General features: G+C 47.2%; 1 protein-coding gene across 4 annotated transcripts in view; it reads left to right on the top strand.

Moving 5' to 3' along the window:
• The window catches only part of RFX4 (regulatory factor X4), a 175,630-nt gene extending 164,877 nt beyond the window's left edge, over positions 1-10,753 (top strand). For all 4 annotated transcript variants that reach the window (XM_070454010.1, XM_070454009.1, XM_070454008.1 and 1 more), the window contains 2 exons: positions 455-593; positions 9,007-10,753. In XM_070454010.1, the coding sequence (XP_070310111.1) occupies positions 455-593; positions 9,007-9,279 (412 nt within the window). In that variant the 3' untranslated portion in view covers positions 9,280-10,753. The remainder of the gene's footprint in view (positions 1-454; positions 594-9,006) is intronic.
• The last annotated feature ends 5,516 nt before the right edge of the window (positions 10,754-16,269 follow it).

Raw genomic sequence — 16,269 nt, 5'->3', positions numbered from 1 at the left:
GGCTGGCCATGGTGTTTTCCCCAGGAGAGAGCAGAGAAACACACTGCATCCTTCCCCAAGATGGAGAAGCAGAGGCCTGAGCAAAACAAAAACATAAGTCCCTAAGTAATTTCTTTTTTTCCTGTTTGACTTCAGGCTATAATGTGGGGGAAATGTTGTTACCACAACAGGAGACAAGGTCTCCATCACTAACGATGTTTTGCTCAGGGCTGGTTTTCATTCCCTGCACACTCGCTGGGCGGTGAGGGAGGAAGGCTGAGGCGAGAAGGAAGAACCGCCTGGGGGTTTGACACTGTCACAACAAAGCCACAGAGTGGAGACGGTAGGAAACAAAAAGAAAAACAAAAAGAAAAAGGAGGAAAAGGAGTAAATGAGGTTGTTTTTTTAAAGGTGTCAAACTGCTCTGTTCTCCCTGCCGTTACTCACAATATTCCATGCGCCTCCTGCGTTTTAGATACACGGGCAGCTATAACTACGGGAGCTATGGCAACCAGCATCCTGCCCCGATGCAGAGCCAGTACCCAGCGCTCCCACACGACACGGCCATCTCAGGACCGCTGCACTACCCCCCGTACCACAGGAGCTCCGCGCAGGTGAGTCGGGGGTCCTGCCTGCCTTGCCCAGGCCTTGGTGAGCTTGGCGCCAGGTCTAGTCAACACAGTTAATAAGCACCTTCTGCATACTGTGCCTGCAACCTCTGTGCCTCCAAGGGAAGGCTGGTCTTTTCTTCAGTGCCACTTCATCCCTCCCGTGGCTGCCCGCAGTGGGCGCTCAGTCAGCGTAACCCCGACTTGCTTTCACGAATGTGGGTACCGACCGTGTGCCTCTAGTTCTGTCCTCCCTGTGACCTCTCTCCTGGGAGCCAGTCAGCAGCGAGGTCTGTTACCCTTTCTTCGGGCGGCCACCTTCAGGCTGGATCTTTTGTCTCCTCTCCCATCGCCCCTTCCTGGTGCAGTCAGACCTTCATCAAGGGCTGTCAGGATGGTCATCTCGCATTATCCTAACTGGTCTCTCAGTTTCACATCTGTTCCTGTTCAGTCCAGCAGCCCAACCACAGACTCTTAGTAGAAGAGTCTTCCTGAAATGGACCCCTAACACATCATTCTCGGGCCTTTGGCTCTTCACTGTCTCACCAGCCACACTGATCCTCTGTGGCCTCGGTGAATGGGGACAGTGGCTGCCGCTGTTACACCAGTGTTAGGCGCTCTACATGCCTCAGACGCTTTGCTGTCTACTGGCCCCAAACACAAGTGGTCACCAGTTCCATCCAGTTCTACATCCTTCGTGTCTCTGGACGCTCACCGTCCTTGCCTCAGATCAGGTCTTTATCCAACTTAGACGATGACCAAAGCCTTCCTGTCTGTCTGTCTTTGTGTCGGTAACTTGTCCCATCCTTGGTCCATCCTCAGTACTGCAGCTGTGAGAATCTTTTGGGTAAAACAAAACAAAAATCTGGCCACAACACTCTTCCTCTTTTGTGTATCGTCACTTTGAGGGTCAAGTTCAATTCCTTAGCATGTCTCTCAAGACTCAGGACCACCTGGGCTCTGCCTGCCTTTCTGGCCTACCAGCCACACCCCACCTTTGTCCCTCCATGCCAGCTCACGTGCAGCTCCCTCGGGTCTTTGCAGATGCTGTTGCCTCGGGCCGGGAGTCTCTTCCTCAGCCTCTTCTGCTTGTTGCTCAAGACAAGCATCCCATTTGCTGACACTGCCCTCGTCCTTCCTCCAGAACCATGTTAGGTGACATTCCTCTGTACTCAAATGGTGTGTTGGGCTTTCCTCTATTGGTATACTTCTCATCACTGACTTTCCTGATACCCGCAAGAGATCCCAAAACTTCTTGAAGGCAGAAATTAAGTCTAGGATCCTTGGGTCACTGCACTCATCAAAAAGAAAAGCTAACTGTTACTGAATGCTGTCCTGTGCCAAGCACCTTCCACATCCCCATGGTAACCCTTGCAGCAAGGAAGTGATGGTAACTTGGTCGAGGACTTAACCCTGGGCGGCGTGACCCCAGCTGTACAGGCTCCTAAGCCCTCGCCTCTGTCACCATTCAGAGAGAGCAGGCGCTGCTTAATTTAACAGAGGAGTGAACAGGAGGTGGGTCAGCAGAGACAACTGTGGTGTGAGGCAAGCAGGGCGGGAGCCGCGTTAGGTCTGGGAGACATGATGAGAGTTCAGCCTAGGAAAGAGCTTCTGCAGCACTGCTGAGACCAGGAGTAGAGAGGGGACCAGCAGAGTAGGGAGGCTGCCAAGGAAGCACGTGCAGGAGTCTTAGAACAGAGGTGGCAGGATGTGAGCTGAAGTGGAGGCTGCAATGACATCAGCTGTCAGCACAGACTTGCCTCCAAGGGAGGGCACTGAGCAGAGTGTATCCACAATACATGGGCACTTGGGGCAAACAGGCGTCTGTTTTGATTTCTATCCGCAATCCCAGGGGAGCCCTGGGATACTCCCCAGACAAGCCAAGAAGTTGATTCCTCTAAACCATCACCTGGGGCATTATTATAGGTCTCCATCTGCGTCACACAGAGACGCCCGCTCCCTAGGTCCTGCTTCTCTTGGGACCAGGGTCTGTGCTCCCCATGGTGATCTCCTAAATGACAAAGAGCTGCTGCCATAGACTGGGTCACACTTTCACAGTATAAGCAGCCCATCTCTCCATCCATTCATTCATTCCCCCATGACCGTTGAGTACCTACTATGTGGCAAACACTGCCCTAGCCTGTGAGAATATAGGGAGAAGGAGATGGAGGCAAGCCTGCTTTGAGAGAGCTTCCACTCCAGTAGGAAACCCTGGCGAGACCAAGCTGAGATCCCAAGCCACAACTGCTGGCATTATCTTCCCCCTTTCTTCACCCCCTCATCTCTCCTCATGAAACTTCTGGAGCTGGTTTTTCTGGGTATTAAATTTTTAAAGCCTTTTGCCATAAAAAGAAGCCACAGGCTCCTAAATGCCCATGCAGCCCCCAGTGGTCCAAGACAGGCCTCAGCATCCACTCTGGAAACAACAATGGTCCCCAGCTGGAGCACCATCATCTAATCACTCATCCTAATTGGAGAGCTGAGGACTAAACAAACGCCCGTGGAGGAGCCGCTGAACCCAGGCTGGGTGTGGGAGGCCACAGGGTCCTGCAGCCCCTTCACCACCATGTTCTGTGACTCTTAGGTCCTTTGACAACCTCTGACCCCCACCACATACTCACACCCTACACTTTATGGTTAATGCCTCTGTCTCCATTTGTAAAGTGGGGTGGAGAGACGTTTAGTTACACCACATCTTTGCCCAGATTGATGGATGAGGCTGGGGTTTCTCCTGGGGAAGGTACTATCTAGTACTATCTAAATCCTTGCTTGTATTTTTCATTCACTTTGATGCACTGTTGAGGCACTTTGAAATGCATAGGCTCACTCAAATCTCAGAGCAACCTCCCAAAGAAGGCATTTTTTCCACTTTTTAAAGATGAGGAAAACCTCAGAAGGTAATTTGCCCCAGGTCATGCATCCAGTAAGTGACCAAGCAGATTCAAAGGCAAATTCTCCAAATCTCAACCCCAAGCCCATGGCACTGAACACTACAGGGTGTGTGTTTTGGAGGGCAGGAGGTAAATTCAAGAGGTTACTGCAGCTATTCTCAATAAGTTTCAGGTTCCCAAAGAGAAAAAACACACACAAAGATACTATATTTCTTTCCTTTCCTGGTACTGTGATTTAAGGTTGAGCACACAGGGAAAATCTACTGTTGGGCTAATTAGTTTTAGCTTCCCAGAGCAGAGGTCAAGCCAATCCAATCCTGAATACCAAATATCACACTTTATTATAGCAGACTCAGCGGGGAAAAGATTAGTCTGAAGAAAAATCATAATGATAAAATATGGTTAAAGAATGCAATTGGTCATTAACACAAGACAGTACTTTCTGCAAATAAATGCCTACCAGGTTAGTCTTAAAGAACTAATACAAAATTTTTTTGAAGTCCAGTAATTGCAGACATCCCAGCATTTATGTACTCAAAATAATATGAAGTCATTTGTTTTCTGAACTATGGTACCATGTGCCCTTGTTTCTACTACTCATTTGTACAAGACATGGTTTCTTCATGAGTACTACAAAGGTAAACCTCCACTCCTGCTTGAATGCTCATAATTTCTCAATTAGCAAGTCCAGATGGATGAGGCTGCACAGGGAAAGGTTTGAATTATTCCAGAAAAAATACCCTTCTTGCTGCTATGCTGCACTTGTCCCAGATCAAAGTAAGTGAACATGGAACAGTATCAGCTGCCCCTTCCCAGGCTCCCCATCCTCATGCCCAACCAGAAAGAAAACAAACACGGAAAACAAACCTGTCAGCAGCAGGCATGAATGTGAACTGGGCTCTTGAGCTCAAAAGCCATTAGACCAACCATAAGCAAACTGGCTAGAAAGACACTTAGAGTGAACCAGAAAATTGTTGCTCATTTCTCAGCTGTGTGGCCAAGACCCAGCCTTGCCAGCTGGTCACATAGCTCTCACAGTGTCTCCCGTGGGCCACGTCCAGTGGGTCCTTGATCTCAGAGACACAGTGATTGCTAGTTTGCTTAGCATGCTCCACTTTGGGGTAGCATCCTGGGCCAAAGGTGAGTGAAAATAGAAAAAGAGATTTTCTCTGACTGTAGAGCCAAGCTTCCTGAGTTCAAATCTCAGCTCAGCCTCTGATTAACTCAGTGCCTCAATCTTCTCATCTGAAAAATGGGGATAATTCTAGTATTTATTTCACAGGGTTGTTGGGAGGGTTGAGTGATTTAATAAAGGTTAGGACAGGGGCTGGCTCATAGTTAACCACTATCTGTGTATATTATTATTATTATTCTTTGTAACACCACAGTTATTATTATTTTTTGTAATTGTAGAATTATTATCTGTTTCCCTCCACTATACTAGCCCTGCGAAGGCAAGGGGGTCCAGGTCCTTCCCCTTCTGACCATTATATTCCCAGGACCCGAGACAGACCTGGCTCTTGGTTGGACCTCAGTATACAATGGTCAGTGAATGAAGGGATGAATGGATCCTTACTCTGGCAGTAAGCTGTGTGTGACCTCAAGAAGATCATTTATCTCTCTCTTGACCTCAGTTCCCTCATGTGTAAAATGAGAGGTGGGGTCATATGGTCAATCACTTAAGGCTCTTCCTATCATTAGTGGACCACGATCCTATGACTCCAGGATGAAGAATATTCATAATTGCAATTATGTCTTGAAAACGTACTGTGTGGAAGCTCAAGGGCCTCTCAGGTGGCACTAGTGGTGAAGAACCCACCTGCCAAAGCAGGAGACATGAGATATGGGCTCGATCCCTGAGTGGGGAAGATACCCTGGAGGAGGGCATGGCAACCCACTCCAGCTTCTTGCCTGGAGAATCCCATGGACAGAGGAGTCTAGCGGGCTACAGTCCGTGGAGTCGCAAAGAGTCAGACACGACTGAAGTGACTTAGCACGCACGGACACGCTGTGTGGAAGCCCTAAGTATTTCACATGTACTAACTCAGTTACTCTCGACCCAAAAAACTCAGCAGATGGGGACCGTCTGGCACAGACTTGGGGGAGCTGTGTCCTGGGTGGGGGATGCCTGTTGGCAGGACTTTGGGCAGTGAGAGCCGCCTTTCATGGGAAAACAGGGGGCCACCTTTCACCCGTTCTCCAGTAGAGACCCGTTTGGTGAAGGTCAGGGATAAAGGGCTCATTCTTCTCTCTCCACGTGCAGGAAAGTCAGCGCTTGGTGTGAAAAGTCACTTCTCAAAATAGCACTTCCTAATATGGTTCCAAAGAGGTTTGGGGTCAGTCTCAGCAGAGACGGACTCACACCCTGGTCCCTTGAGGGAATCTTTGCCCACTTGTGCACACACACACCCACACATGCCCACAGGCACCCCTCACACACCTCCCACAGGGCTGGGGACCGGGGACTCACCTCCATTTTCCCATCAGTAGCAACAGTCCTTGATCTGACCTAGAAAAGGGTAACTTCCAGTTAGGGCCTTCAACAAAAAGCGCTTTTATCCTGGACAGAGTTCTGGGGGACCCCAGGGTTTGTGCCCAACATCTGGAGGAGCCCCGTGAACCCAGATGTGAAGTGTGAGAGGTGAGGCGGGTGCTTCAGTCCCACCAGACAGGAGAGCAACTTCACTGGCGGCTTTAATGGCCGGGCCGGGCAGCGGGCACTCCAGCCTCTCAGCTTTCAATGGTCTCTTCACCAAGGGGAAGATGAGGCACTGACTCATTTGCAATTAGCTGACCTAACAGGACAGAATTTTCCAGGCCGGATCCTGTGGTAACAGAATTTTATTGTCACACTGGAGATATTTTGAGCCCATCTCATTTCCAGGCAATTACTCTTTTGAGCCTGTGACACAACCCCTGGGCACAGCTGCATTGAGGGGCCTTGATTTGGCACAAAAGCCACACTCTCTTGAGTTCTGTGGGGAGGAGGCTGCGAGTCCACGTGGTGATATAGTCCCTACGCAGGCCAGGCAAGCGAGGCGCCTCTCAGGAGCATCAGGCTGAGGCCTGGTTGGAGTTGCCAGACCCTGTGGTCTACAGGGGGAGGAAGGTACTTAAAGGCAGAGTGACAGATTCAAGTTTAATGCACTGTGTTCCAAGGGAGAGTCTTCCTGTCTGAATTCTCTGGACTTCAGTTGTGTGGTGGCTTCTGCCTTGTTTGGGCCAAACTGACATGGGGGGAAAGTGCTAGCAGGCCCGGGCTCCCCCACCAGCTCATCCACTAGCTCACCATGGGCCCCACACCTCATCCTGGTTGGATCCTAGCTGTCTCATCAGTGCAACGTGGGGTCGGAGTACATGATCCCTGAGGTTATTTCTAGTGGTAACAACCTAGGGTTCATCCACCGAATAGTTATGTGGCACCTGCTAGGTACCAGGCATCATTCCAGATGTTAGGAACACGGTGGGGAAGACGACACCACCCCACCAGGAGCTTAGGAACATAAGCCAGTGGGAAGAGATAGCTGACAAGCAGCATGCTAAGATCCTGCCCTGAAAGGTGAGGGTGGGGCACTTAGCTTGGAGAGACAGGATGTCCAGAAAACTCTCTTTGAGGCGGTGACATTTGAGCTGAGACCTGAAGAATGATGAAAGGGCAAGCAGAGAAGGGGCTTGGGGGGAGGGGTGGGAGAGACGTGCTCCAGGCGGAGGGAGCAGGTGGAACAAAATACTCTGAAATGGGAACCAGCCTGGCATGCCTGAGGGCCAGAGAGGAGGTCTCTGTGCCAGGGAGGGGACATGTATCCGAGGAGTTTACTAGAGAGGCTATTGGGAGGGGGGAGCAAACTTTTGGGAAAAATTAAAGACCCTTTTGTAATAATATGCTTTAACATTACCTGTTTAATACCTGGGGGCTCATTATCTTGGTCAGGACCCAGTCTTATCATGGTCTCTTTGGGGTTCAGAGGGGCTGCCACACACACACACACACACACACACAGCTGCTCTGGGGAGTATGAAAGCCTCTGGAGGCTCCCCGTGGTCTCCTTGGCAACAGCCCTGGGTGCCTCCTCTCCCCCGAGCCCCACATACCTACCACCTCCGCCCTTTCACTCTTTTCCGACCTGTTCTTCCGACTGTGTAAGGCAAGCTGTCTGTCCTGTGGAGGACCAAGCCCTCACTACCGGACCTTGGAGCCCTCCTTAGGCTTGACCGGTGAATAGCTGGTTCTCTTCGCCTGCTTTGGGCCTAACAGCCTTCCCCCACTGCCCCTCAGGCTCCCACTCAAAAGGCGGAGAACAGCTCACTTGGCCCCCTCGACGACAGGGAGCAGCCATTGCTGTCATAACCCCTTCTCCTGGCTTGTCTAGGCTTCAGTCTGTCTGTCTCCCTCACAGGAGGCAGCCTCCCACCTAATCCCTCGGGGCTCCACTCTCCAACTGTCAGGGAAGACAGATGGGAGAACAGAAGACTTTGCACATCCGCAGGCAGACTCTCTCCCTACTCGCGGCCCTTGCCATCCTGGCTGACTGGCTCCTGTTCATGTTGGCGTGGCCCTTAGCACAGCAAGGAAATCTTTGTGCTGACCAGCCTGCAAACGGAGAGCTCTAGCAAAGGGAGCCCAGAACTCCTCCCCTTTCTCCCCTCTGATCTACTAAAAGCAGCTCATTTGCATAGCTGTCTTGGAAACTGAAGAGAATGTAAACGAAGCAGCACTTTGGGGCACTCCTCTTATTTCTGATTCTTTCTAGAACTGTTTCCTCTCTTCTGATAGCTATTCACACCTTTTTTCCTGACCTGCACAAAAGCACCTTCCTCCCTTCCCAGGGGCTTATCTTAACTCCTTCCACATTCATACCAAGGCCAATAACTCACCAACCTATCTTCTAGGACTTCAGTGAATGTGAACACAAAAGAGATGTTCTCTAAATGATAGGCACTAATGATAACCTTCGACGCTGTTGACTTGCTTCCTCTTCAAAAACCTGCTTTTACGCTGCAGTTCATAATTGGATTCAATTGCAAAATGCTATTTTTAATGAGGTCGTTGTGTTTTTCTTGGCAGTATTGTTCTCTTGGGTTGATGGAGTGGGACCTATCACAGCTCCATAAATGATAAAATGATACAGCTCAAACCCATCCATCCATTCATCCATGTCTATTTGGACATTCTGTGACTCAGGTACACACGCACTCACTCTCTTTCTCTCTCTCTCTCCTGTATTCCCAGTGGGGTTATTCCTTCTTTGGGGTTTGACTTCCCCAAACATTGCAGATGAAGAGCACAAAGTCTGTATGATTGGTTGAATGAATATCAGCCCAGCTCTGGCTATGAAATGTTTTGCCCTTCTCCTGCCGGATGCTTCCTAGACCAAGAGTCAGTCTTGCAGAATCTCACTGATGACTTCCCACCAACTTTCATTAACAGAGTCTTAAGAATTTAACGTAAACTGTGAACATGACTGATACTGTGTATGTGCAACTTCAAGCTAATTTTAACTTTGTGGAATTTCTTTCCCCTCAACAAGTACCCTTTTAATAGCCCCACTTCCCGGATGGAACCTTGTCTGATGAGCAGTACTCCCAGACTGCATCCTACCCCAGTCACCCCCCGATGGCCAGAGGTGCCCACAGCCAACACGTGCTACACAAGCCCGTCCGTGCATTCCACGAGGTATGGAAACTCTAGTGACATGTACACACCCCTGACCACGCGCAGGAATTCTGAGTACGAGCACATGCAACACTTTCCTGGCTTTGCTTACATCAACGGAGAGGCCTCCACAGGATGGGCTAAGTGACTGTTTTCATAGGAATTCATATTTAATATTAATAATAATTAATAATAATAATAATAAACCCATCACCCACCCACCCCCAGAAGACTTTATCTCTCTACATCGTAACTCCTGGACTATTCCTAGGCATCCACTTTCCTAATGAACATGAGGCTGGGTTTCAGTGCGGGATGAATAAACTTTAGTTCTGAAACTGGTCTCACTAAGAGTCAGTGAGATTGGGCTCCCGTAGCCAAGCCAGACTTGACTGTTTGTACAGAGCACTATCTCGGGCAGGCCGACCCGTGACATTTCCCTCTGTTCCATGACTTCACAACCACTCCCAGTAAACCACTTACTTTCCTGTTGACAAAAACTCTTTAGTCTTAAAGGATGGATACTAGAGACAGAATCTTGGCACTCTTGGATGGGCACATAATTGACCAAGAGCATTCACCTTTCCATCCGGCTGTCATCTTACCGTACAACGAACAGCCTTCAGAAGTGTCTTAAACATCCCAACTTGCTGGTGGTGTCAGCACTGCTTCCTGGAGCACCAGGGCTAAATGGAGGTGTCCAGAAACCCTAGAGTCCCCGTTACACTCACGCTGTCACCTCACCGTCCCTGCCTGGTCTTGGAATGTAAGCACTGTTGAGAGGGAAGGAAGAGGCCTGTTCTGTATGCCTTAAGTAGACTGAGGTTTGTAGGGGACCGGTTCTTCTACATACAAGTATTTGTCTTAAGTTTGCACAGTGGCTAGTGTCAGCAAAAGGCAGAAGAGGGTTTTCTAAAGTTCTGTGAGAATGCGGACTTATGGCATTGAGCATCACACTCAGCTCTGCTGTATTAACTTTGTGAACCTGAACGGACCAAACTTGTAACTTACCAAGCACCAAGTGTGAAGACGCCTTTCACGGTTCCTTCATAAGACTATAATAATTTCCGACACTTTGATAGAAAAAATTCAAAGCTGTGCCTTTGAGCCTATACTATACTGTGTATGTGTGGAAATAAAAAAAAAATGTATTGTACTTTTGGAAAATTTTTTCATAGGCATTTTTCTGTCAGATTTGTAGCAATTTGTGAGGTTTGTTAGAGATTAACATAGGTTTTCTTTCTGTATTATAAAAAACACCAAGAAATTATGGTGGACCTATTACCCTATGGGTAAGAAATAAATGGAAATATGACATCGGATGTTTTAGCAATTGTTCTGTAAATAAAATCTTTGATCACACCACTCAGTGTGATAATCATGTCTACAGCTAAAATGGAAATAGTTTTATCTGTACAGTTGTGCAAGATATGAATGGTTTCACACTCAAATAAAAAGTATTGGAATGACCTTTCTTTTTGTTCATTTAGCATTTGATATGACCTCTGTGTGTGTGTGCGCATATGTGTTTTTTTTGTGTGTAATATATATGACATTCTAAATACCTAGGGTGTAAGAAGGCAAAAGAAAAATAAATGGTCTTCTATGGCTGTGCTTATCCAGTTCCTTGTGATCTTGTCATTATTAAAATATGGACAGGCCACACACACAGTCCTTAAAAAATGACTTAGCACCTACAACCTGATTGTAAGAACTAGTCCTCCATACAAGGATTGACCTGAAGTTTTCATGATGGCTAGTGTCAGCAAAGGGCAGAGCCTTTCAGCTCTTACAGATGATATTATTCTTCAATGCCAGCATCATTAGGAGGTCCCCTGACACTCAGTTCATTATGCTTTAATGATCACTAGGCATAAAGATATTTTGAGCACAGTGGTTTAAATGCTAATAAACTTTTGAAACAGGACAGTAATATTATTAAATAGTTAATAAATATCAACAGATTTTTTTTTTTTCCCGCAGAACTGCATTTTGATTCTAGGGCTGGAAAATGAGGCAAAATGATTAAATGTTTTGCCCAAATATTAAAGAGTCTAGGATCTATGAGAAATTCAGAGCCATAGATTTCCAGAAATGGCAGTACTGACTATTTTAACTAAAAGGCATGAGAATTTGACAACTTGATTTGCATTTTAAAAGGTTTATTTTTAAAACCAGGCTCTTACTTGCTATTACATAACATACATACACCTGAAAATGCTTTGGGGATTAAAATTGTACATTTTATATAGTATCTCCTTTAAAAAAATTAGCTGTGTTCTAACAAAAGAAAGCAGATGTTGGATTTCACTCTCTGATGGTAATTAGTTTGATCTTTCAGCCAAGGTCCACTAGTTGGCTTTATCTGAGGCAAATAAGGGAGAGGAAGGATGAAATTTCATATTTAGTCAGTGAAAATAAGCCTGAGAATAACCAGATCTATTGCTCTCTTTACAATTCAAAGCTCATGCTCCAGAAATGAATGGGTGTAGTAAGTCTGACTTTTGACCTACTAAGCACAAAAAATTAAGCAGTTGCCAAATTCTCTGGCCAGGTAGCAGCAGTACATGATATTGAAATAAACGACACCCATGTACACAAGTAATAACCACAAGCTCTTTAAATGCACAGATATTTAGGCAAAAATAGTCACAACCAACAAGGGCCTGAATCCCAGAAAATACAGTGATTGCTCCAAGAACTTTGCAGAGGAAAGAATGTGTTCACAGCACAGCCAAGAACCGAGAGTCCTCAGCACCGCAGGAAGAAGGCAGCTTCAGGTGAGGCAAGCGGCCCCTGAGCATTTCTCTCCAGACCACAAGGTACCCATCTCCTGGCAGATGAACGGACTGCCTGTGTTCCCAATTGTTCTAACGCTTCCACTTCAGAACATAGAGGGATGTGAGTAAGAAAAGATGATAACTGCTGTGAGTTCATGACTCAGCTGCACCTTCTCTCCCTCTTGACAGTTCCTAGCCAGTCACCAAGATGGGAATGGGCAAGGTCAGCTGCTGGGAGTGGGGCCAGCCACTTGTCAGAGGAAGAACAGAGGAGTCTTGGCAATAAAGCGACCCTCCCCTCTTCAGGACACTCTCTGAAAAGGACTCTGCCAGCTTGAAACTAGCTGAAGTCATGAACGGCAGCCAGGATGGCTCACCCACGTCGCAGGCCTGTGGAGTCCAGGCATCCATCCTGCTGAGCCCTTGTCAGGCCTCTAGCATAGCCCAGGTCTGGGAAGAAAGGGGAACCGTGGCCCCTCAGAGACCACAGCCTGGTTACAGACCAATCAAAAATGTGCATCATCAAATAAACCCAACCTCACTGGAGAGAGGGCCTGAAATCATGGAAAGGTGACCTTGGAGGAGTCACCTCCCCACTCTGGGGCTTGAGCAGGCCTGCCCTATGACTATGACATCCTGAATTACAGTCTGTGTGCTGATGGACCAGGGCAGGCAGATCTGGGTGAGCAGGGTGGACAGCTTAGGGAAAAACAAAGAACAGACTGGCAGCTGGGCAGTAATTCAGGGAGGCAGCCACGAGAGAGAAGGCGATGGCTCCACCAGCTGGTGCTAAAGAAATGGCCTGAGGTTAACGTCCATGAGCTAAGCCCATATCCCTGCAGCACCATCACCAAGCAACACCCCTTCCTCGTATCTGACCCCACTCTCTCTTTCACGACTCCACTGAGGCAGTAGTCTCCTGCTATCTCCCCCACCCTGCAGATCTGTCCTATTTGCTTTAACGTGATATCGATCAAAATGAAGCAGATCTGGAGAAGGAAAGACAAAAAACGAACAGGATATTTGTGCTAGCTTTTCATACCTCTTAAAGGCAGAATGGAAAGGTTGAAAAATATTAAATCCTAGGAAAGGGCTAAACACTCCCTTTATCACATGGGAAAGAGTGTGGGGGTGGGGCAGCTGTAGAACTCCTGAAACTCAGAGTTCAGACTTGGTCAAGGGCCTGAAGTATGCAAATCATCATTATCGTCAGAAGCTTAAAGGAAAAATAGATGGATGTCCTCACTGGCTTCGAAGTGAGGTAGAACTGAGATTAAGTCTTGGTTCCACCAGAGATGATGTAGAAGGGGCATTCCTACTCTAAGTAGGATTAGACGTCATCTGTTCTGAGTTCTAGCTGCCCATTAGCATTACTCTATCAACTTTGTAGAAATAGGGATGTGTAGGCTTCACCCACAGTCAATAACTGACATGGAATGTGATGGGGAAATCTTTTAAGCTCTCCAGATGATTCTAATATGCAGCCCAGGGAAGAAACATGACCTTTGCCACCTTGAAGTTCTAAGATCTAGGGACTGCTCTCCCCTGAACAGGTACCTCGAGTTTCCTTTTCATAAGGTTCCGGTCTGTGAGAGTGGCAGACACCAATCATCCACACTGTTTATAGTCTCCCCAGCTGACAAACCTCTCCCTGACAGCACTGTTTTGTTTGCCCTTCAGCCCAGCCCACCTCCCTACCACTGTGCCGCCTGCCCTCCTAACCTGGACCTTCTCTGCTTGGGTTCCTTGGCAGCCTCCCAAGCTAAGCCAGCCCTTGTGGTTTCCTCTTCTTCCAAGGAGGTCAGAACCTTTTGTGCTTCATCAGCCTCCTCCCTGAAGCTCTTCCTCCATCCCTCCTCCCTGCATCTCGACTCCCCCCGCCCCGCCAGCCCTCTCACCCCCATATTTTGCTGCTACTGGTGTAGGTGGGACGGAAGATGTAGGCTTAAGAGTTGAGAAAAGAGCTGTTGCTAGGAAAGGAGTGTGGGTGAAGAGAGAGGGTGGGCGGGAGAAATAGGGCTCCCCAGTTTTATTCCTCCCTTTGTCATCATAAATGCCTCCAGAGCTAAAACCAGTTGTTTTAAGAACTATTATAAAAAATAATAAGGTCTGACCATGACAGCAGGGGTGAGAGAATCAGCTTCAGAATAGATGCAGTGCTGATCCTTGATATTTATAACAGTCTCCTGATAAATGGGAAAGCCACTGAGAAGTTTCTAAAAGTGGATTCTCCAAGAACTACCAAACGGTGCCCTGACCAGAGACAGTATCCAAAACATCCTGGCCTGTGCTACACCTTTTGCAAACAAGAACCTGCCAAATGTCTTCTTAAGGACTGAAATGTAATTACAACAGAAGGCCAAGTTTTTTTTGTTTTTTTTTTTTTTTTTAAGGCCAGGTTTTAAATGAGGAGACACACTTCCTTCTTCTCACTCTGAGCAACACATGGTCCATTCCTGAACCAGCTCTAGAGGTTCCTGTTCCTGGGGAGTCTGCAACACACCAGCCCCACCAGAAGCATCTTTCCCGCATCTTATAACCTCCTTGAGATGTCAGTGGTGTAGTCATTTCTGTTTACAGGTGGAGAGACAGAGGCTATGACCCGTTTAGTGTCCTGCCAGAGTCAGGATGTACAAACTGCACTGTTCCACTCCAAAATGTTTTTTCTGCTACAGCACCCTGCCTTCTTCCTCCTTCCCACTTTTGTTTCCAAGCCATCCCGCCCCCATTCCTCTCTCCTAAGTGGCTTTGCAGTTTATAAATCAACTTTGACCATGGTAAGAGAACCTGCTGGGGTTGAAGAGAGTTTCAGAAGTTCTGGGAAATTTTTGTGTGTTCAATGAAGGCCGCTTCTAAGCTGCACCAGCTCTTTCTCCCACACCCAAGGTGGCATCCACTCACTGTAAGTTCACAGCAGACATTAGCTTCCCTCCATTGCTTCCCAGGGTACATACAAACCAATACATTATCAAGAATCAAGACTTGGTCATTCTACAGAGAAACAGGAACAAAAGAAAATCAATAATAATGTAAAAAAAAAAAAGCAGGGCACAGGAGGATTTTTATTACTAGGTCAAAAAAAAAGCTCTGCAGGGGAGATGCAATGAGCCAAGCATTCACTAGAATGAAGTCATTGGAGGGGGTGGAGGAGGGGTGCTGGCTACCTCTTGCTGGTCAGGTCACTACCCTTTGACAGCAGTGGCCTCTGACCTCAACAACCCTACAATTCTGTTTGGACTGACCCTGAAACCCATGAAAGTCAGATGTAGGCAGTGCCCCAAAGTTGAGATAAAGCTGACTAATATGGGAAAAGCTCCCGGTATGTGCCCCCAGCTGAAAGGAGCTGGCAGTTCTTTGGCGGGAGATGCAATTTATTCTGTCCTCCTCCTTTCAGGGAAATGCTAATCCTTCATAGGCAACTGGAGGGGAAGACTAAAAAGTGGTGATGATGAATGACAATAATCCTTTGTCCACTGCCACCTCCTCCTAGGGCTGAACCTTAAGAGTTTAATCAAATGTTGGTAAGTAAATTAATGCTTTACTGCATTAAGAGTTAAAAAGGAAGTGGTGGGAAGAAGGGTTGTGAGAAGGTATTTCCTCTGATACGTGACTCTCAAAAGCTTAATTACAAAGACATTGGTATAGTGTGTGCACATGTGTGTGTAGTATTTTAGCCTCCTTATTTACATACACATACATACGACAGTCACTATCCCCATACTCTTTTGTCAAAGCATAACAGTGTTAAAGACATTAACTTCAAGGTTTAAAGATCAAAGCAGTATGTTAAAATTACTTTTCTGTTGTTAAAAACATCAACAACAACAAAAACTCAAGCATTTGTGCACCAATAGTAATAACATGACCTTTATCCTCACATCTTCCAGCATCACTGTGAGGGAGGTTGCATTTTTCATTCCAGTTCAGCTAACATCTGAGTGGCTACTCCATGCCAGGACTGCTGTGCTGGTCACTCGGACAGCCATCTCCTTTAACCCTTACGACATCCTGCAAAGTAGGTGTTATCATGTCCGTCACAGTTGAGAAAATCAATGTTCAAAGAAGCCAAGTAGAATCTTTTGGCTTTCAAGTTTTTCTCTGAGATACAAAAAACTGGTTGCCAGAATGGTTTTAAGGAATTTGACAAATGATGGGCTACTGAGACTCACGCAGTGAATTGGGACTAAACACCAGGTTTTCCAATTCCCAGTCCAGCTCTTTCACCACATTACAGCACTGCCACCCAAAGTGATGGGTTTTCCCAAGAGGTGTTTGGATGGGAGTCCAAGCCAGTGAGATGTAAATAGGTCTGACCCACATTCCAGTTCTTGGATAAATAAAAACTCCTAAAGGGCATA

This window comes from Odocoileus virginianus, chromosome 23 (assembly GCF_023699985.2).
Source record: "Odocoileus virginianus isolate 20LAN1187 ecotype Illinois chromosome 23, Ovbor_1.2, whole genome shotgun sequence".
NCBI classification, from domain to species: Eukaryota; Metazoa; Chordata; class Mammalia; order Artiodactyla; family Cervidae; genus Odocoileus; species Odocoileus virginianus.
Note: the sequence above shows the minus strand (reverse complement) of the source record. Positions and strands in the feature narration are given on the sequence as shown.